At 37.1% G+C, this 22,933-nt stretch overlaps 2 protein-coding genes across 3 annotated transcripts; both read right to left on the reverse strand.

Moving 5' to 3' along the window:
• Positions 1 to 1,067: 1,067 nt before the first annotated feature.
• On the reverse strand, positions 1,068 to 5,289 carry LOC130548522 (uncharacterized). The gene is made up of 5 exons (XM_057325361.1): positions 3,708 to 5,289; positions 2,519 to 2,854; positions 2,132 to 2,419; positions 1,955 to 2,043; positions 1,068 to 1,112 (listed from the first exon to the last, which is right to left on the reverse strand). The coding sequence occupies exons 1-5, from the start codon at positions 3,754 to 3,756 to the stop codon at positions 1,068 to 1,070; spliced, it is 807 nt and encodes a 268-aa protein (XP_057181344.1). The 5' UTR covers positions 3,757 to 5,289.
• A 4,267-nt stretch (positions 5,290 to 9,556) lies between these two features.
• LOC130548489 (natural killer cell receptor 2B4-like) lies at positions 9,557 to 14,281 on the reverse strand. 2 transcript variants are annotated; one of them, XM_057325296.1, is made up of 9 exons: positions 14,109 to 14,281; positions 13,024 to 13,347; positions 12,485 to 12,787; positions 12,286 to 12,399; positions 12,134 to 12,207; positions 11,456 to 12,005; positions 10,711 to 11,049; positions 9,933 to 10,025; positions 9,557 to 9,860 (listed from the first exon to the last, which is right to left on the reverse strand). In XM_057325296.1, the coding sequence occupies exons 1-6, from the start codon at positions 14,140 to 14,142 to the stop codon at positions 11,943 to 11,945; spliced, it is 912 nt and encodes a 303-aa protein (XP_057181279.1). In that variant the 5' UTR covers positions 14,143 to 14,281; the 3' UTR covers positions 9,557 to 9,860; positions 9,933 to 10,025; positions 10,711 to 11,049; positions 11,456 to 11,942. The 2 variants fall into 2 exon arrangements, with proteins under 2 accessions (XP_057181279.1, XP_057181277.1); XM_057325294.1 differs by lacking the exon at positions 14,109 to 14,281 and adding an exon at positions 13,422 to 13,555.
• Positions 14,282 to 22,933: the final 8,652 nt, after the last annotated feature.

The raw sequence follows: 22,933 nt of genomic DNA on the forward strand, positions 1-22,933 counted from the left end.
GGCAGAAGGCAGTGAATGTGCTCATGTACAACAAGGAAAATGATGAAGAGGAGGAGTTTTTGTTCAAGAGCATTATTTTCTCAACTGTTTTAGGGCTAAGTTTCAATGAACTTCTATTCCTAATAAATACCCAAAACTCCTTACCTTTTTTGTTCATTGTTTTTTTTATCACCTGTCCTCCTTCTACCCCAGGTTCACACACAATAATTTGTTTGGTTATACAACAGTATTGCAACATATGGCTCCAAGTTAAAAATTCTTTCAACGCACTTATATTAAAACTACTAAATTAATAAATATAAATAATTTTTTGTCTCAATTTCCTTCTTGTAACTATCAATTTGAAATGATTCTTTACCGCATTTGTACCACAGGACCAAGAGTTGACATAAACATGTTGTTATACAATTTAAATACCCATTAAATAATTCAATAGGTTGGCATCCCTACAATTTATATTATTCACTATAGTATAGCCATACACTAAGAAATATCTTAATTTTAGTTTTAAGCTCATCTCAGTGCTTGTTTTGTCTAATTTTAAATCTTTTTTATAAAATCCCATAAAACCATCACTTGTTGTCCATGTGGTGTATGAAACAATATGTGGATCATTTATTTATAGAAAACAGAAATCACAGTATACATTAATTACGATATAACTTAATACAAACATCACAACATACAAAAATTTACATTTTTGTAAATGGTCTTTTGTATATCAACAATATTTACATGAAACCACAAGTGCTCAAGATTATGTGACTTAAAGCAGGAGTCATGTGATCTACAATCTGTTGTTTGAAGATTCACATAAAAATTACTGTGAAATGTGAACAAAGCCTATTCAGATATAACAGATGCATTAGCACAATGTCACACAGTATAATACTGAAATCTAGTACCGATGAATCAAATGTCTAAAGAATTCCAGTGTCATTTATCTTCATACCACTTTCTGAAGCAATGTATTTTGGAGTTATTTCTATTGTGACTAAACATGTGTTATATCATCAACATAAATGTCTGGTTCATAATGAAGACACACAGATGATACGAGGATGATGTCAACTCAAAGCAACACTTGAGTACACTGTGTGGTCATCAGCTTTCTGTAAAGACACATGAGACAAGACACATGAAACAAAACAAGTTCACACTCATTCCTGAGTCATTACATTGGTTTGGCTCAGCTTTGCTAGGAGTCAGTGTGAGAAAAATATAAACTGTGTTCGTTGTTAACACAATTTAGTGTTTGCCTTTGTAGAGCTGTATAGACATTACACATTCAGACTAAAGCCAAGAGACCAGACAGATAAAGCATGCCATTTTGTACAAAATTTCTATTAATATATTTTAACGTTTACCACTAGGGGGCAGTACTTGCCTTTTGTTTCTTATGCTTTTCCAAGTTCACAAATTATGTTTTATATATATATATACAGTGAGGGAAATAATTATTTGATCCCCTGCTGATTTTGCCTGCTTACCTTTTCATTTCTTTAAATTAAGGGTCTATCATTTTTATGGTGGGTTTATTTTAACTGATAGACACAGAATATTAAAAAAAATCAGGGGGAAAAATGTTATATAAAGGTTATAAATTGATTTGCATTTCAGTCAGTGAAATAAGTATTTGATCCCCGAGCAAAACATAACTTTGTACTTTGTGGAGAAACCCTTGTTGGCAAGCACAGAGGTCAGACATTTCTGATAGTTGGTCACCAGGTTTGCACGTGTGTCCGGATACATTTAGTCCACTCCTCTGTCAATCTTTAAGGGTTCTTGGCTGTCGCTCAGAAATGCATAGTCAGCATTTCTCTCCCTCCAAACACAGGAGTCCATTTTGGTCTCACAGCAGTGCCAGCACTTTCGCCAAAGCCTTTTCTGAATCATTGTTATGTTCATTGTCAAACTTAAGATGAGCCAGGCGGGCCTTCTTGGGCAGGAGGACCTTGCGGGTGCTTCCCACAGCTGCCGTCGCCACAACCAGCATTACCAGAAAAACTGTGATTCCCACCAAATGAGGATTCTGCACGAGTGCTGTAATGAACAAATTCAAAAATTAAGTTCAATCATGATATTGTATGACGAAGGTAAACACCAGGAACTCATTTTACTGCTGTCTTACCTGAACACGACTCACAGACATCAGTGATGTGTAGATGTTGTGTGTGGTTTGTGATGTGATTGTTGATGACACATCTGTATGTGTTTGTGTCCTGATATTCCACCTCCAGAGGTAGAGAGAGTCTGATGTTGAGATCAGACACACTGATGCTGGACAATAAACTCTTTCCTTTGTACCAGGAGAGACTCACATGTGACACATTCATCACTGAACACAACAACACACATTTTTCTGATGCTGAAGAACATTGAGAAGAGTTTCTGATGATGACAGGAACAGGCAGACGAGCTGAAAATTAAAATAGCAAAATAATCTTAATTTACAGACACTATATAGAAAGAAATATTATTTCTACACATTCTTTTATTATACTCGAAAAATCCTCACCATGTACAATCATTTCAAAACTAATGTATGAGATTGTTGTGTCCCTGCTGATCTGTAGTTGATAAAGTCCAGAGTGTTCAGTTGTGATGTTTGTGATGATGAGAGATCCAGTCTGATTGTTCATCTGTAGATGATCTCTAAATATCCCATCCTTACTAACAAAGAAAATGCTCATCTGTTCCCTTTTAATGATTTCGGCCAAACGAGTGGTTAGTTGAAAAGTCCAGAGTATCTGTATGTCTCTCTGTATGTGAGTGAGACGAGTGTGTAGAGTGACAGAATCTCCCTCCATCACTGACACTGACGTCGCTTCATCTGCATCAGCACCAAACACACCTGAAACACAAAAAAGGTCAAAGCTGACACATCTCACTCACTCACTAACACATGTATAAATAAATAGACACATATTTATAAGTAAACTAATATAGACACATATATACAGTTGGGTATAATGCACGTGTGTTATTTTAGTAACAGTATCTCTTCAGCAGTTTAGTTATTGTTGGGGGATTTACTTTGCACTTTCACTCTAATAAACGGACAAGAAAAGGCGCCACGATGTGTTCGCGGTTTATCTTCAAATCTGGCGCTTCGACCGGTCACCTGAACGTCCATTCATCTTCATGCATTGCTTTCACAGCCGATGAACATCCTTCACCCCAGATAGCACTCTCCATCTGGTTTACGTCTATTTGACGTCTGCATTTACATCTGCAAGTTTGCTCATCTGCAATACGTCTCGGAGACGTCTGAACGTCTGTAATACGTCTGCTAAAGATCTGGAGATCTGCTGCTTAAAAACATCTGCTAAACATCTTAGAAAGAGCTGTTGTACATCCATTCTAAATCATAAACATCTTACAGACATCTTCTATGTCTATATGACGTCTGACAGCAGACATCTCCGAGACATATTGCAGATGAGCAAACGATGTATTGTAGATGTCTTGCATATGTAAATGCAGACGTCAAATAGACGTAAGCCAGATGTATGTGTGCTATCAGGGAGACTACTCAAATATTTATCGCAAGCTCTTTTTATACTTTATACAGCCGAAAGTCAAAGCGCATTCACAGCCATTAAACCAATTTCGACGGCTTCAGTACAAAAAAGTAGACTATTATTTTAAGTTCAACAAGAGTCAATGATTTTGTTAATTAATTTGAATAAAAATAAACTACTTACCACGTGCAAGCCATAAGCACAGAGCGCATAAAACCGATGTACAGATCATATTTTCCAAACGTCAATCGAAACGTTTCTGCTCCACATGGTGTAATCTGGTTGTTTTGAGGATCACGTCCAAAACTAAAAAAAGTTTCGTAAGCGAAACTTTGGCATTAGTTTTCACTTCTTCAAACTAAAGATCGACAAGAAAAAAAAACTGTCCGAGAAAGATCAACAAAAAGCGCCAGAAAAACACAAATAAATGGTTTGTGGTGTTTGACAGACTGTGGATGACGACTATAAATTCCTGTTTTCGTGGGGAAAGAAAATTAAAGACGAAGAGATTCGGTTCTTCAATACAATGTTACACAAAGTGCGTCTTCAGTGCAGTGGGTGTAATGTGGGTGTGACTTGGGAGGGAGATGCTACGCTTTCATTGGGCCCTCTTCTATGAGTTCTAGTTAAATATATCACTGCATCTGTTGTTTTTTTGGAAATAGATTTTAATGTATATGTTGAAGCCCTGTCTAGCTTGTCTTCATTGTGTTCAACCTGCTTGTATTCACATTCATTCATTCAAAACCATAAATAAGCTTGCTGGTGTATGTAGAATTCACACAACGTCTCTTTGTGTCTATTGAAAGTCTGATTATAATTCTTTACAACCATAAACACACAGGGCTGACATATACAGACTGTAGCTAACAAACAACCCTTTGTTTTACCAAAAAAGTACAAATATGGTCATAAAAATGATAAACCATTCACATATAAACTAGGTAATACAAGTAGAGTAAATGAAGAAAATCAAACCCCTCATCATTGGTTTGGTATGAGATATCTTGTTTAGTCATGATTAGATCATTTGTTGTTAATGCACATCATCTGCATGACTGTTTGGCTGAAAGTCCCTGAACATTCTTAACCTCTGACTCCCACAGACCACACATCACCTGCTCCTACATGTTATAAACTTCAAAAACTTCCAGGACTCAAATATGTCGCCATAAAGACGCCTTAAATATACTAAAAAAAAAGAGTCTATACTATAGACCACTTCAGAAACGTAAGCAACGCTGGTCCAGAACTTCCTGTTTCAACTTTGTAACCCTACACAAACGTTTGAATACAAAAAAATGCAACCAACAAAACATCTATAACCAAATCCAAATGTTACACGAATATCTTTAAGATTCAATTATATGTACGAATTAAAAAGAAAATAAATAAAAATGAAACCGCAAGTTCTTCTTACCAGTGCTATAAATAGGTGCTGAAAGGCCTCTTATTAGACCGTCTAGACAAAATCCTGTCTGAACCCAAACATGTTTATTATGAAATTCCTGTGCGATACTGTCATTTAAAGAATCGAAACAAAAGCAAATTTTATTTATTTAGACTCATGTTGAAACTCATGTTTGTTGGATCACAGTTAATCTCTATAGTAATATGCACTTTTTCGTACACTAGTGACCACAGCTGCCAGACTGTGAATGATATTCTCACGGCCACTGTCTTAAGAAACCCCCTCATTCTCTGACAGAATGAATGTCTGCGCTGTCTCTGAATGCAAACTGAAGCGTTTATTCTTTTAACTTTGTCAATTCAGTCTCAGTTCTCATTTGTGGGAAAACCATGAGGTTAAAAAACACGAGGTACAGAAAAACACGAGAGCATGACCTTAAAAACAAACAGCCCAAACAAGCATGACGTGAGAAAACGAGAAAAACAAGAGCGCATTAAATTCACAAGACTAAACGATTTAATGAGACCAATTAAAGATTTCTTGGCAGTATTAAAGGCTGCTAATGGTTATCATCAAACCATGCTGTTTGTTTAGGTCAGAAATAAACAAATGCATAATATGCTAGCGTGCGATTTCTAATAGAAAGAACACACAAAAAAAGACTGGACACTACAGCAGGACTAAACACATTGTTTGTTTAATGTGCATTATTCACTGACTGTTGTGATGTTTACTGTAGATTACACTAATGGTATTGTAACCGTGTAGGCCGTGTGGTTTAGCGCTATGAAGTAAACAGACATATCTTCGCCCACATACTGAACCCAGCGAATGCATAATACCTTCTGCATACCTATAACACACATTCAACAATAGAAGCGGCCTTACACCACATCAATACAACACGCTCTGTGCGCTGAACTGACCTACATACACAAGACGACCACAGCACGTCTCATTCAGAGCATGTGTGTGGGTCACAGTGCATACCTCCAACCGTGTTCCATCTGTGGCTTTAAAACACAAAGACAAGAGGTCTTGGGGTGGTCTGCACTAATGCGAAACAAAAATAAGCAATAAAGAAAATGAAATTGAAATCAAGTGTTTTGCCTATTTTTCTTTTGAATTGAATGCTCGTGGTAATAACCTGTTTTTCCAAAATCTCCCAAGGGGGTTCAGATGGTTATTGGTGACTTTTTGTGCGTTGCTGCACACGATACTTGTGTGTTCTGGTCGCATGGGTTTGATGAAGTTCTCTGACTAAGGCAACAGCGTGCTCTATTATTGTTATCAAAAACTCTTTTATCAAAACCGACACGGTCAAGGGGGGAGGAGGTATAGGCGAGGAGTGCTTGAGCCCATAACGACTCAATCAAATCAATGATGTTGACACACCCACTTTTTAGAACATCTTATAACTATTTAAAACCCAACTTCTTAGAAACACAAACACTTATACATAAATCGGCATGATAAGAAAACCAAAACGACTGCAAGATTTTTTGGCAAAAAATTAAATAGAGGCGTAATAACAGTAATAACGCCTCTTTAATAACAGTCAATGTTATTATGTTAAATGTTAAGATGCCAAATTTACAAACAAACCAATAAATGCTTTAGTTTGTAAACCTAACAGATGCACTTTAAAGGGATATCTCACCCAAAAATGAAAATTCTGTCATCATTTACTCTCCTTCGAGTTGCTCCAAATCTGTATAAATTTCTTTGTTCTGATGAACACAGAGAAAGATATTTGGAAGAATGCTTGTAACCAAACAGATCTTGCCCCCCATTGACTCCCATAGTAGGAAAAAATTCTTTGTAATTTTTTGTTCTGTTGAACACAAAAGAAGATATTTTGAAGAATGTAGGACAGCAAACAGTTCTGGGGCACTTTTGACTGCCATTTAACAATTTCCTACTATGGTAGTCAATGGGGGGCAAAATATGTCTGGTTATAAGCATTCTTCCAAATATCTTTCTCTGTGTTCATCAGAACAAAAATAAGTATTTTTTCCTACTATGGGAGTCAATGGGGGGCAAAATATGTCTGGTTACAAGCATTCTTCCAAATATCTTTCTCTGTGTTCATCAGAACAAAAATAAGTATTTTTTCCTACTATGGGAGTCAATGGGGGGCAAAATATGTCTGGTTACAAGCATTCTTCCAAATATCTTTCTCTGTGTTCATCAGAACAAAAATAAGTATTTTTTCCTACTATGGGAGTCAATGGGGGGCAAAATATGTCTGGTTACAAGCATTCTTCCAAATATCTTTCTCTGTGTTCATCAGAACAAAAATAAGTATTTTTTCCTACTATGGGAGTCAATGGGGGGCAAAATATGTCTGGTTACAAGCATTCTTCCAAATATCTTTCTCTGTGTTCATCAGAACAAAAATAAGTATTTTTTCCTACTATGGGAGTCAATGGGGGGCAAAATATGTCTGGTTACAAGCATTCTTCCAAATATCTTTCTCTGTGTTCATCAGAACAAAAATAAGTATTTTTTCCTACTATGGGAGTCAATGGGGGGCAAAATATGTCTGGTTACAAGCATTCTTCCAAATATCTTTCTCTGTGTTCATCAGAACAAAAATAAGTATTTTTTCCTACTATGGTAGTCAATGGGGGGCAAAATATGTCTGGTTACAAGCATTCTTCCAAATATCTTTCTCTGTGTTCATCAGAACAAAAATAAGTATTTTTTCCTACTATGATAGTCAATGGGGGGCAAAATATGTCTGGTTACAAGCATTCTTCCAAATATCTTTCTCTGTGTTCATCAGAATAAAGAAATTTATATAACCACATCCCATACAAAGCTCACCTAAAAAATGACACTTTTATTTATTCACCTGTTGTTTCTACAAATACAAAGCCCTTTCAATCTGCTGTGAAAAGTGGAACAGAAAAAAAAAGAAAGTGGAACGCAAATAGGTAAAACAAGTTTGAAGCGACATGAAGGTGAGCTCTGGTTGACAGAATTTACTTTTAACCTCCCATGGTTTATTATATTTTAGTGCCCACTTGAATTTCCACAACTTTTTTTACCATCAGTATACCTTTGGTAACTGGTATATTGTAATAAAATAAAAGTCCCCCTTGAGAATTTCTTCAGTCTCTCAGCAACAGCTGCAGTTTACAAACATAATGGGGTTCAACAGACCATTGAAGCATGCGTGCAACCTGTGTTCTCTTGACAGCAAACCAAACATCAGTTTTTCCACATTCAAATGACATAAATAAAGATTAAGGGCACACGTACAAAGTCCACCTGAAGCTGAACAAGCAGGTGACACCTGTCAACGTTCGTTTAATCAGATCTAGGCTTCATTTGCCTTTGTCTGTTTGATAACACAAGGCTGTTTTTTTTTTATATTCCGGAGGAGCAATGATCTCAGTTCTGAATGCCACACAAGAAGAGAAACGTCATGCATCAGTATAGTGAACCCATCAACAAACCTCTTGACACAGGGTTTCTCCAGGGCTTTTTGCTGTGACTATAAATGGCTTGGGTTCAAAGCACCTGCTAATGGGTGTTTACAACAGAAGCACATGATAAAGTTTGTTAAGGGTGAATAATGTTCCTCTCGATGTGCACTTCCCCTTTGACTAGAAGCTATAAATTACAGATGATCTGCTGTTTCTGTTCCAGCACCACATAAGAAACACCAACCAGGTGAACACCTGACCTCAGATCAGAAGCTCTTCAGCATCATGATGTCACCATGAGACACACTTCATTCACACTATTGCTTAAATATCATCTTCATGTTATCAGATCTCTCTCAATAATAACAGATCCAAACATATTTATAATTCCACTTTGTCACGCACACATGATAAAAAATCATTCTGACACCTGTTTGCACATCGAGAGAAAATGGGTTTATGAAGCACATTGATGTTTTGTGTTCATCTTTCACACCCTTGTGTTCTCTTCAAAACGTTCATTTGTGGTTTTCAGAAGAAATGACCCGTGTGCGCTCGCATGAACACACAATCAAAAACACACTTCACACAGACACAAACTACTGCTGTTCAACAATGTCAGTTCTTAAACCCTCATGATTTATAACTGATCCTCAGCAAAGCTCTTAAACCAGGATTTTTATAGGCCATTGTTCCAGTTACTGGTTAAAAGCATCTGCAATTGACTGCTTACAACAGATGGCCATGCTAAAGTGATCTCATGGTGGATAACGCTCCTCTCAATGTGATTCACTCCTGTACATTTAGATTAGACGAGGCTTTAAATCACAGACAATGTACTCTTCTTTATAAAGCACTGCACAACACCAGTAGGTGGAAACCTGACCTCACACGCTTAAAAATAAAGATGCTTAAAACGTTCTTCACAGCGATGCCATCTATTTTTTATTCCACAAAGAATCATTCAGTCGAAGGTTCCTTAAAGAACCATCTATTTCTTACCTTTTTTATAATCTGAAGAACCTTTTTTCACCACGAAGAACCTTTTATGACACAGAAAGGTTCTTCAGATGTTAAAGGTTCTTTATGGAATCGAAGAAACCTTTGAAGCACCTTTTTTTTAAGAGTGCAGATCAGAAGCTCTTCAGCGTCATAATGAGATTCAATATAGCTGTAGATGTGTGAGACCGACTTTATTGCGTAAATATACTCGTCATGCTATCAGATCTTTCTTAATAATGACAGATCAGTTTTGATGTTCAACTAATTCCTGTGTGTCACAAATTACACAACAACATACAAAAGCACTGAAAAAAGCTTTATGTCTGTACTGTGTAAGAAGATTTTCAATTCACTATCGCCTCCTGGTGTCCTCTTCTCCTCCTGTTTAACTCAGTTCATAAAGCAGTACAGTCAGAGCAGCCACGCCCACCACAGCAGAGATGACCAATCGGCTCACAGTTTCAGTTAAACTGCAACAGGGGGTGTGGTCTGAGAAGAAATACAACACTATACACTAGTGAAGCAAAATAAAAGTCACTGCAGTTATATACATCAACATACCTGAACATGACTCGCAGATCTCAGTGATGTTGAGATGTTGAGTGTGGTTTGTGATGGTTTTGTTTCTGATGATGACAGGAACAGGCAGACGAGCTGAAAAACATGAATGCATAGTTTATAGTTGAACTTTTTACTATGGATAAAGCGATATTTCTCGTGTCTTTACCACTCTGTACAGTATATATCAGTATGCTGCATTTTTTCCCATAATTTGCAAACACTACGAAATATAATAAGAATTTATATGGCAGAAGTTATTTCTGCACTGTAAAATAAATCCTGTGGGTGCCAGAAATAAACCATAAAATAACACTTTTTCCCTGTAAAATGACACGTTTTCTTGAAAATTTTGTGTAATTGTTACATTTTTGACCGTACAAACAAAAATCCTGTAAAAAAAAGAAATTTTCCGGCAGCTGGGGCGCCAGAAATAAACTGTAAAATATTTTTTTCCTGTAAAATTACATGTTTTCCCGTTTTCTCGTAATTTTACGTTTTTTGACCGTATTTATAAAAATACATGAAAAATCTGTGACTGTTAACACAAATTATAACAATCTGTCAGAGATGTAGTAAATCAGAGGGTGTGATGATATAAACAGATTTAGTGTCTGTGGTCATAAAAAAAGAGGGTGATGTTAACACATATATGTCCTCACAAATATAATCACACATTATATAACACAATGTTTTGTTTAAAAAATGGTGAATGAAAATAATCTTAAACCTTTCAAAACGAATAAATCAGAATAAACCGTGTGAGTGACGTTAAACTCACCAAAGACAGTGACGTTATATCTCTTGTATGAAGTTCCTCTGTCACTGCGGATCTGTAGTTGATAAAGTCCAGAGTCTGTGAGTCTGATGTTTGTGATGGTAACAGATTCAGTCTGACTGTCCAGCTTCAGTCTGTCTCCAAATGTGTCATTACTGTCATTACTGTCATACGTATCAATGCGATTCTTATACATCTCAGCTATACGAGTCCCTTGAGGTCCAAACATCCACACTATGTAATCGTGTCTCTGTAGTTCAGTAAGATCAGTGTGTAAAATGACAGAATCTCCCTCCATCACTGACACCGACTTCACTTCTTCTGGTTCAACACCAAACACACCTGAAACACAGATACAAAAATAAAAATTGATCCAATGAATCCAAACTCAAATGACAACGTTCAATGGAGACTGTTATTAAAAATCAAGTGCAGTTTAAAACATGATATTTCATATCTGACGATCAAATGTTTTTACTTTCTTACATTGAAAGATATAAAATGTACCTCATTTTTATTATTAAATAGACAACACACATTTATCAGTAAAAATGCGCTTAAACAGAATGAAATAATGATAGTATACACTGAAAAAACAACAACTAATAGCAAATTTACTTTAATAAAAACTGTGTGCAAAAACTTGCCACAAAACAAAGTAAATCCTATTTGTTTTTTTCAGTGTAATAATAAATACTGTTTAAATAAACATCATGTTTTTACTAATAAAAGTCATTTCTTCACTCACCATGCAGCACAAACAGGAGCAAAAAAGAGAAAATCATGCTGAAAAACATTTATTGTTTTTTTATCATAAACTCTTGTCAATTAATTTATCTGAGCTTTCCTCTCATCTCTCTCTCACTTTTGTTCTCATTAGGAAGTTGACTCGCGCATGTGAGATGAAACCACATTTTCCACACACAACACAAAGACACACACACTTTCACACAGTCTCGGCCAAGCAGAGCAGAACAAACCACATTTATTTAGTTCAGATCTTAACCAAACTGACAAAGGACGAACTGAACAAGGTTAACTGACAACAGAGATATTTTGAGTACAGATTCATTCATTTCCTGACGAAGAGAGATCTAGTGAAACTCTTCATACTTTAAAAGAGATAACACTAGAGTTCAGATCTTCAAACATGCATCATCGATCAGTTTAACCACATTAATATTCCATGTTACTAATATTTCGAGAATGGATCCTGTGTGTTTGCATCTTGAGTTTCATTGTGTTGTGTGTTGATACGTCACAGATCTCACGGGTCTGTCCATACGCTGATGTGATTTCTATCCAACACAGAAATACACATTTATTTCATACAAATGAATACAAACTGAAACAGAAAGTGCTTAGTTTTCTCTAATATGAGCAGGAAGTCTATTATCATGAATGTGTGTGATGTTTATTCAGTGACCTGTGACGGATCTCTCGTGTGAAGTCTGTAGATGACCTCTGTGTATTCTGACATGTCCTTCTCACCCGTTTCATCTGAAAGCACATGTGTGTGTTATATCTGTAGTTCAATTTGTGTATTTATGTGCTGGATGAGTTGAAAGACATACTTACTTTTAACGCCTGTTTGGTTTTTGCTGTATAGACAACACAATATAGCACAGATGGTAAAGACCACAAACGATAGAAGAAACACTGGATAAAGAAATGAAGGTACTTGTGCGGAGTCTAAAATATAAATAAAACATGTATTTAATAAGTGACACAACCACGACACACCCAACCATGATGTAACAACCATGTGCTCCCATACCTGAACACGGCCGACAGATCTCAGTGATGTGTAGATGTTGTGTGTGGTTTGTGATGGGATTGTTCACCACACATCTGTATGTGTTTGTGTCCTGATATTCCACCTCCAGAGGTAGAGAGAGTCTGATGTTGAGATCAGACACACTGATGCTGGACAATAAACTCTTTCCTTTGTACCAGGAGAGACTCACACGTGTCACATTCATCACTGAACACAACAACACACATGTTGACACTGAAGATCTTTCTGATGATGAAGAACATTGAGAAGAGTCTCTGGTGATGACAGGAACAGGCAGACGAGCTGGAAACATCACAATAAAAATCATGCAGTTTTCACTATGGCTAAATCTTCTTACATGTTAATATACAGTATATCTGAGATATCACAATTATTTAACACATTACACTGTATGTCTTATAAAACTCTATGTCACCGTGCTCCAAAAAGGTCAATGAATGATAATCTTATAGGAGAATAGTTGTAATTCTATCACGATTGAATCAGTATGAACTGTGTGATAGTGATATTAAACTCACCATAGACAGTAACACTGAATCTCTTGAATGAAGTTCCTCTGTCACTGATGATGTGTAGTTTGTAAAGTCCAGAGTCTGTGATGATGATGTTTGTGATGCTGAGAGATCCAGTCTGACTGTCTAACTTCAGTCTGTCTCCAAATATCTCATTACTGTCAAACATATCAATGCTTCTCTTATGGATCTCAGCTATACGTTTCTCTTGAGGTCCAAACATCCACAGTATGTGATCTTGTGTCTGTATGTGAGTGAGATGAGTGTGAAGAGTGACAGAATCTCCCTCCATCACTGACTTCACTTCATCTGCATCAACACCAAACACACCTGCAGAACAAATAAAAACAAATTCAGTCCGACACAAAATTATAATTATTATTAAAAGAGTTATTTTCACTTACCACGCAACACAAACAAGATCAAAGCAAACGGAAGAGAGAAAATCATCCTGTTAAACATTCACTCGGATCTTTCACACACGTTTGTTCTCGGTATGAAGTTTATTTCTGGACATGCGATGAAACCGAGTTCCCCTTCCCAAACACACACAGCACACACACACACACACACACACACATGCACACACACACAAGTGCATACCACTTCCTAAAAGACACCCTCAGACTTGATCTCGTGCACCAGCGAGCAGAATAAACCACTTTCATACTGACTAACGTTTACACACCCGTACAGACAAACCGAACAAATACATGAATTCACTTCAGTGTGACTTCACAAAGAAACTCACAGTCTGTTTGTGACGTCTACTGCATTTCACACAAGCTTCAGTTAAAAAAAATGTTTTTCATGTATATTTCATGTTATTTAGCTTATGAAAGACTAGTTTACTCACATATATTTAAATAAATAACAAATTCCAGTTCAGACTTACTTACTTACTGTTACTAATACAGTATTTACAATCAGGCAGAATAAACGTTGTGTCTGCAGAGTTTAGTCTTGCGTTCACTGTGTTGTGTGATGATACGTGAAGTGGCCAAGAGCGCTGTTTATTCACTCAATCACTCAATAACAGATGTGAGTTCAGCTCAATTCAACACATGAATGAAAATCAAACGCTTTCTTACCCGTCACACAAACTAGAAACACACAAGTCCACATTTCTTCACTGTTTTCTTCTGCATTCAGTGTGTGTACTCAGAAACACTGAGAGGAGGTTTAATGAGAGATGATCGTAGTGTCCTTACAAGTTCATAGGAAACGTCTTGTTTCATTCTGTGCAATAAATAGCAGCAGCAGGGGCGTTGCTACCTAAAGCTCTACTGGGCACCGGCCATTACTGTTCTATCTCTTCTTTCTTAAACCTGCTGTGTGCAAGAAATGTGCAACACAAAGCACTTTACAAACTTCCCTTGATGAAACCACTATTCCTACAGTGCGACAATACTGGGGAAGGTCAATATTTAAGTGTCTTTAACATACTTCCATTTCCCTCCTTTGCACAAACAAATTCTGATGTGCATCACAGGGGCTATTAATGATGTGATTGCACAAGGTTTCTAACATCCACCAGCTCCGTGAACTCCATGCCCAAGAGGGTTAAGGCAGTGCTGGAAAATAATGGTGGCCACACAAAATATTGACACTTTGGGCCCAATTTGGCCATTTTCACTTAGGGGTGTACTCACTTTTGTTGCCAGCGGTTTAGACATTAATGGCTGTGTGTTGAGTTATTTTGAGGGGACAGCAAATTTACACCATTATCCAAGCTGTACGCTCACTACTTTACATTGTAGCAAAGTGTCATTTCTAATGTTTCATTTATCAAAATATGTTTAACAAACAATCCTGCCTGGAAAGATGAACACTAGTGTTTAGATCAGTGGTTCACTAAATGTTTCGTTGAAAAAGGAAATCATCTGAAACTGAACATTGACAAAACATGTTAAAATCAAAATAGACGCTGAAAATGTAAAATATTAGATTTCTGTACAAAAATATAGTAGTAGACGGTGTATAATAATGTGCTTGAAATTGACTATTTAAAAGAGTAAAATAGTTTTCTGTGTTTTTGTGATTTTACGCTGCAGTACATCACAGCAGACAGAGGGCAGAAGAGCTCATCAGATGTAAATACGATGACGGGGGGATGAAGTTTTGGGTGAGTGATGATGATGGATTAAATTTTACCGCGGTATCACGCATGCCAACGTTCTCTCAAGCAGTTTATGCAAGTTCACCCTATTAATCATGTCTGCAGTGTTATGAGGCACTTTTACAAAGCCCTAATGACTTAATGGACTGTAATGAAAAATGACAGTTTCTGCCCTTTACTAAATTATACTCCTTATTATACTCATGAAATTATTTAACTTTAAATATTTACTTTAAAGCTATAGAAGATTCTTCCAGTAATTCTCCAGACACTGTAACAATGAAGACGACACATAAAAATGAGGTGGAGCCAAACAAGTGCACTCTTTTTAAGTGCAATTCAGACTCAATTTGCATAACACAACCAACAATGAGGAAATACTGATCTATTATTATTATTTCACTCAAACTTTTTATAACCAAACTAATTACAAAACAATAAATGGAAAATTTACCAAACATTTAGAAGCACGATCATTTAGTCCCAAATACACTGTTTATACACAGTTCTTTCTTTAGTGTGACAGAATCTCCCTCCATCACTGACTTCACTTCATCAACACCAAACACACCTGCAGAACATATAAAAAACTCAAATAAATTCAGTCTGACATAAAATTATAATTATTATTAAAAGAGTTATTTTCACTTACCACGCAACACAAACAAGATCAAAGCAAACGGAAGAGAGAAAATCATCCTGTTAAACATTCACTCGGATCTTTCACACACGTTTGTTCTCGGTATGAAGTTTATTTCTGGACATGCGATGAAACCACAATCCCCCCCACACGCACACACACACACACACACACACACACACACACACACACACACACACACACCCCTACACACCCGTACAGACAAACCGAACAAATACATGAATTCACTTCAGTGTGACTTCACAAAGAAACTCACAGTCTGTTTGTGACGTCTACTGCATTTCACACAAGCTTCAGTTAAAAAAAATGTTTTTCATGTATATTTCATGTTATTTAGCTTATGAAAGACTAGTTTACTCACATATATTTAAATAAATAACAAATTCCAGTTCAGACTTACTTACTTACTGTTACTAATACAGTATTTACAATCAGGCAGAATAAACGTTGTGTCTGCAGAGTTTAGTCTTGCGTTCACTGTGTTGTGTGATGATACGTGAAGTGGCCAAGAGCGCTGTTTATTCACTCAATCACTCAATAACAGATGTGAGTTCAGCTCAATTCAACACATGAATGAAAATCAAACGCTTTCTTACCCGTCACACAAACTAGAAACACACAAGTCCACATTTCTTCACTGTTTTCTTCTGCATTCAGTGTGTGTACTCAGAAACACTGAGAGGAGGTTTAATGAGAGATGATCGTAGTGTCCTTACAAGTTCATAGGAAACGTCTTGTTTCATTCTGTGCAATAAATAGCAGCAGCAGGGGCGTTGCTACCTAAAGCTCTACTGGGCACCGGCCATTACTGTTCTATCTCTTCTTTCTTAAACCTGCTGTGTGCAAGAAATGTGCAACACAAAGCACTTTACAAACTTCCCTTGATGAAACCACTATTCCTACAGAGCGACAATACTGGGGAAGGTCAATATTTATGTGTCTTTAACATACTTCCATTTCCCTCCTTTGCACAAACAAATTCTGATGTGCATCACAGGGGCTATTAATGATGTGATTGCACAAGGTTTCTAACATCCACCAGCTCCGTGAACTCCATGCCCAAGAGGGTTAAGGCAGTGCTGGAAAATAATGGTGGCCACACAAAATATTGACACTTTGGGCCCAATTTGGCCAATTTCACTTCGGGGTGTACTCACTTTTGTTGCCAGCGGTTTAGACATTAATGGCTGTGTGTTGAGTTATTTTGAGGGGACAGCAAATTTACACCATTATCCAAGCTGTACGCTCACTACTTTACATTGTAGCAAAGTGTCATTTCTAATGTTTCATTTATCAAAATATGTTTAACAAACAATCCTGCCTGGAAAGATGAACACTAGTGTTTAGATCAGTGGTTCACTAAATGTTTCGTTGAAAAAGGAAATCATCTGAAACTGAACATTGACAAAACATGTTAAAATCAAAATAGACGCTGAAAATGTAAAATATTAGATTTCTGTACAAAAATATAGTAGTAGACGGTGTATAATAATGTGCTTGAAATTGACTATTTAAAAGAGTAAAATAGTTTTCTGTGTTTTTGTGATTTTACGCTGCAGTACATCACAGCAGACAGAGGGCAGAAGAGCTCATCAGATGTAAATACGATGACGGGGGGATGAAGTTTTGGGTGAGTGATGATGATGGATTAAATTTTACCGCGGTATCACGCATGCCAACGTTCTCTCAAGCAGTTTATGCAAGTTCACCCTATTAATCATGTCTGCAGTGTTATGAGGCACTTTTACAAAGCCCTAATGACTTAATGGACTGTAATGAAAAATGACAGTTTCTGCCCTTTACTAAATTATACTCCTTATTATACTCATGAAATTATTTAACTTTAAATATTTACTTTAAAGCTATAGAAGATTCTTCCAGTAATTCTCCAGACACTGTAACAATGAAGACGACACATAAAAATGAGGTGGAGCCAAACAAGTGCACTCTTTTTAAGTGCAATTCAGACTCAATTTGCATAACACAACCAACAATGAGGAAATACTGATCTATTATTATTATTTCACTCAAACTTTTTATAACCAAACTAATTACAAAACAATAAATGGAAAATTTACCAAACATTTAGAAGCACGATCATTTAGTCCCAAATACACTGTTTATACACAGTTCTTTCTTTAGTGTGACAGAATCTCCCTCCATCACTGACTTCACTTCATCAACACCAAACACACCTGCAGAACATATAAAAAACTCAAATAAATTCAGTCTGACATAAAATTATAATTATTATTAAAAGAGTTATTTTCACTTACCACGCAACACAAACAAGATCAAAGCAAACGGAAGAGAGAAAATCATCCTGTTAAACATTCACTCGGATCTTTCACACACGTTTGTTCTCGGTATGAAGTTTATTTCTGGACATGCGATGAAACCACAATCCCCCCCACACGCACACACACACACACACACACACACACACACACACACACACACACACACACCCCNAAGCAGCTGTACATGAGACATATTGACTATAAGCAAAATAATTAAAGTTGTAACTGCAAAGACAAGAAAAGGTTGAAAACACAGAAGACAGACATACCCACATACAAAACACTCCACACACACAATATGCACACGTACTAACACACATAGACATAGAGACACACACACACACACGGATGCGCACGCACACACACACAACACACACACACGTACGTACACAGACAAGTACGCACACACACACACACACACAAACACAAGTGCATAACACTTCCTAAGACACCCTCAGACTTTACCTCGTGCACCAGCGAGCAGAATAAACCACTTTCATACTGACCAACGTTTACACACCCGTACAGACAAACCGAACAAATACATGAATTCACTTCAGTGTGACTTCACAAAGAATCTCACAGTCTGTTTGTGACGTCTACTGCATTTCACACATGTTCAAACTCCCTCATGCTTCAGTTAAAAAATTATAAATGGCTTCTCAAGCATATTAGCTTGACTAGTTACCCAAATATGTTTCAATAAATAACAAATTCCAGTTCAGACTTGTTCAGCATGATTTATTGAGCGTCAGCTTATTTAACCACAATTATATTCCATGTTACCATTTACAAATATGCAGAATAAAGGTTGTGTCTGCAGCTCTCTGGAGTTTAATCTTGAGTTCACTGTGTTGTGTGTTGATACGTCACAGAGCTCATGGTTCTGTCCGTATACTCATATGATTTCTATCAAACACACAGAGAGAGATATTAATTTCATAATACAAACTTAAACACACTTAAGTGATAAACGTCTGCAAAACACACAAACGCTCTCTCTCAAAATATGAATGGCATGTTTATTCATTGACCTGTGACGGATCTCTCGTGTGAAGTCTGTAGATGACCTCTGTGTATTCTGACATGTTCTTCTCATCTCTCACCGTTTCATCTGAAAGCACATGTGTGTTACTGTTGTTTAATTGTGTGTTTATTAAACACTGTGTTAGTTAAGGACACACTTACTCTCAGGTCTTGTTTGGTCTTTACGGTGCAGACAACCGCACACAGCACACATCACAAACATCACAACTGACAGAAGCATCACCACATGAAGAAATGAAGGTTCTTGCAGAAGGAATAAAACTGTAAGAACTTTTGCTACATTCAGTGCCGTAAATAAACATTATTATAACTGCTGTCATACCTGTACATGACCCACATAGTTCAGTGATGTGTAGATGTTGTGTGTGGTTTGTGATGGGATTGTTGATGACACATCTGTATGTGTTTGTATCCTGATATTCCACCTCCAGAGGTAGAGAGAGTCTGATGTTGAGATCAGACACACTGATGCTGGACAATAAACTCTTTCCTTTGTACCAGGAGAGACTCACACGTGTCACATTCATCACTGAACACAACAACACACATGTTGACACTGAAGATCTTTCTGATGATGAAGAACATTGCAGATGAGCTGGAAAACCAAAAGAAAAAACAAAACAAGTAAATCCTTTGGAGGAAATTAAAATTAGTAAACACATTAGATTTATATCATTGTGCTGAGCAAAACTCACCATAGACAGTAACATTGAATCTCTTGTATGAAGTTTCTGTCACTGATGATTGTAGTTTATAAAGTCCAGAGTCTGTTATTGTGATGTTTGTGATGGTGAGAGATCCAGTCTGACTGTCCAGCTGTATTCTGCTTAAATCTCTCATCACATCATAATAGAGTGCATTTATGATTTCAGCATACGAGTCTCCTCGAGTTAAAAACTCCACAGTATCTGTCATGTCTCTCTGTATGTGAGTAAGATGAGTGTTGTAGTGTGACAGAATCTCCCTCCATCACTGACTTCACTTCATCTGCATCACACCAAACACACCTGAAACAAATAGTAAAATACGTAATTAAACCACTGGTTTAGCTCAATAATCCAACAAAACATTAGAAGAAGAAAACTTTCTTACCGTCACAACACTAAAAACAACAAGTCCACATTTCATTCACTGTTCCTTCTGCATCAGTGTGTGTGCTGAACAACTGAGAGAGGTTTAAGAGAGATGATCGTAGTGTTATATCCTTATAAGTTCATAGAAACGTCTTGTTTCATTCTGTGCAATAAATAGCAGTCAGGCAGGCGTTGCTACCTAAAGCTCTACTGGGCACGCCATTACTGTTCTTTCTCTTTCTTTCTTAAACCTGCTGTGTGCAAGAAATGTGCAACACAAAGCACTTTACAAACTTCCCTTGATGAAACACACTATCCTTACAGGGCGACAATACACTCGGAAGAGCCAGTGCTGAAAATAATGGTGGCCACACAAAATATTGACACTTTGGGCCCAATTTGGACATTTTCACTTAGGGGTGTACTCACTTTTGTTGCCAGCGGTTTAGACATTAATGGCTGTGTGTTAGTTATTTTGAGGGACAGCAAATTTACACTTTATCCAAGCTCTACACTCACTACTTTACATTGTAGCAAAGTGTCATTTCTTCAGTGTTGTCACATGAAAAGATATAATCAAATATTTACTAAAATGTGAGGAGTGTACTCACTTGTGGTGGTGAGACAAGGAGAGAGAACCCAAACGCAGACAGAGGGTAAGGGGTATTAACAAGACATTTATGAACAAAAATACAAAACAAAGACCCACGTGGAGTAGCATAACAAAACAGGGGAATCTACAAAAGGACAGGACTAAGACTAATTACACCTAACAAGACTAAGATTAAGATTAACATAAACATGACTAGACTAGACTAGACTAGACTAGACTAGACTGACACGGAACCGTCACTCACCATACAAGTGACACGCACAATGAACCAGCACAGGACAGAGAACAAAGGGGCATTAAATAAGGGATCAAATCAAGAGGGGACAGGTGTAGGGCATGAAACCAATAACAAGCAATAATGAGGAGACGAGAGGGCAGGAACAGAGAAGAAACCAGAGAGAGTATGGCAAGCCAAAAGGGANAAGCAGCTGTACATGAGACATATTGACTATAAGCAAAATAATTAAAGTTGTAACTGCAAAGACAAGAAAAGGTTGAAAACACAGAAGACAGACATACCCACATACAAAACACTCCACACACACAATATGCACACGTACTAACACACATAGACATAGAGACACACACACACACACGGATGCGCACGCACACACACACAACACACACACACGTACGTACACAGACAAGTACGCACACACACACACACACACAAACACAAGTGCATAACACTTCCTAAGACACCCTCAGACTTTACCTCGTGCACCAGCGAGCAGAATAAACCACTTTCATACTGACCAACGTTTACACACCCGTACAGACAAACCGAACAAATACATGAATTCACTTCAGTGTGACTTCACAAAGAATCTCACAGTCTGTTTGTGACGTCTACTGCATTTCACACATGTTCAAACTCCCTCATGCTTCAGTTAAAAAATTATAAATGGCTTCTCAAGCATATTAGCTTGACTAGTTACCCAAATATGTTTCAATAAATAACAAATTCCAGTTCAGACTTGTTCAGCATGATTTATTGAGCGTCAGCTTATTTAACCACAATTATATTCCATGTTACCATTTACAAATATGCAGAATAAAGGTTGTGTCTGCAGCTCTCTGGAGTTTAATCTTGAGTTCACTGTGTTGTGTGTTGATACGTCACAGAGCTCATGGTTCTGTCCGTATACTCATATGATTTCTATCAAACACACAGAGAGAGATATTAATTTCATAATACAAACTTAAACACACTTAAGTGATAAACGTCTGCAAAACACACAAACGCTCTCTCTCAAAATATGAATGGCATGTTTATTCATTGACCTGTGACGGATCTCTCGTGTGAAGTCTGTAGATGACCTCTGTGTATTCTGACATGTTCTTCTCATCTCTCACCGTTTCATCTGAAAGCACATGTGTGTTACTGTTGTTTAATTGTGTGTTTATTAAACACTGTGTTAGTTAAGGACACACTTACTCTCAGGTCTTGTTTGGTCTTTACGGTGCAGACAACCGCACACAGCACACATCACAAACATCACAACTGACAGAAGCATCACCACATGAAGAAATGAAGGTTCTTGCAGAAGGAATAAAACTGTAAGAACTTTTGCTACATTCAGTGCCGTAAATAAACATTATTATAACTGCTGTCATACCTGTACATGACCCACATAGTTCAGTGATGTGTAGATGTTGTGTGTGGTTTGTGATGGGATTGTTGATGACACATCTGTATGTGTTTGTATCCTGATATTCCACCTCCAGAGGTAGAGAGAGTCTGATGTTGAGATCAGACACACTGATGCTGGACAATAAACTCTTTCCTTTGTACCAGGAGAGACTCACACGTGTCACATTCATCACTGAACACAACAACACACATGTTGACACTGAAGATCTTTCTGATGATGAAGAACATTGAGAAGAGTCTCGGTGATGACAGGAACAGGCAGACGAGCTGAAAAAAAAAAATGACTACTGTGTGAATACAAAAGGTATAACAAAACAAGGCGCATTTGCGCTCAAAATAATGATAACACACAGAGAGACATGATCTAAAAACTCACATAGACAGTAAACTTGAATTCTTTATGAATTTCCTCCGTTTTTATCAGATGTTATTAAAGTCCAGAGTCTTCG

The sequence above is a fragment of the Triplophysa rosa genome, linkage group LG25 (assembly GCF_024868665.1).
Source record: "Triplophysa rosa linkage group LG25, Trosa_1v2, whole genome shotgun sequence".
NCBI classification, from domain to species: domain Eukaryota; kingdom Metazoa; phylum Chordata; class Actinopteri; order Cypriniformes; family Nemacheilidae; genus Triplophysa; species Triplophysa rosa.

Coding starts and splice junctions, on each gene's coding strand:
- LOC130548489 (XM_057325294.1), bottom strand. CDS start 13,479: ATGTTTAACAGGATGATTTTCTCTCTTCCGTTTGCTTTGATCTTGTTT. Junction 13,348..13,421: donor GATCTTGTTTGTGTTGCGTG/GTAAGTGAAAAT, acceptor TTTGTTCTGCAG/GTGTGTTTGGTGTTGATGCA. Junction 12,788..13,023: donor ATTCAGTGTTACTGTCTATG/GTGAGTTTAATA, acceptor TGATGTTTCCAG/CTCGTCTGCCTGTTCCTGTC.
- LOC130548522 (XM_057325361.1), bottom strand. CDS start 3,756: ATGATCTGTACATCGGTTTTATGCGCTCTGTGCTTATGGCTTGCACGT. Junction 2,855..3,707: donor GTGCTTATGGCTTGCACGTG/GTAAGTAGTTTA, acceptor TTTGTGTTTCAG/GTGTGTTTGGTGCTGATGCA. Junction 2,420..2,518: donor TTTTGAAATGATTGTACATG/GTGAGGATTTTT, acceptor TTTAATTTTCAG/CTCGTCTGCCTGTTCCTGTC.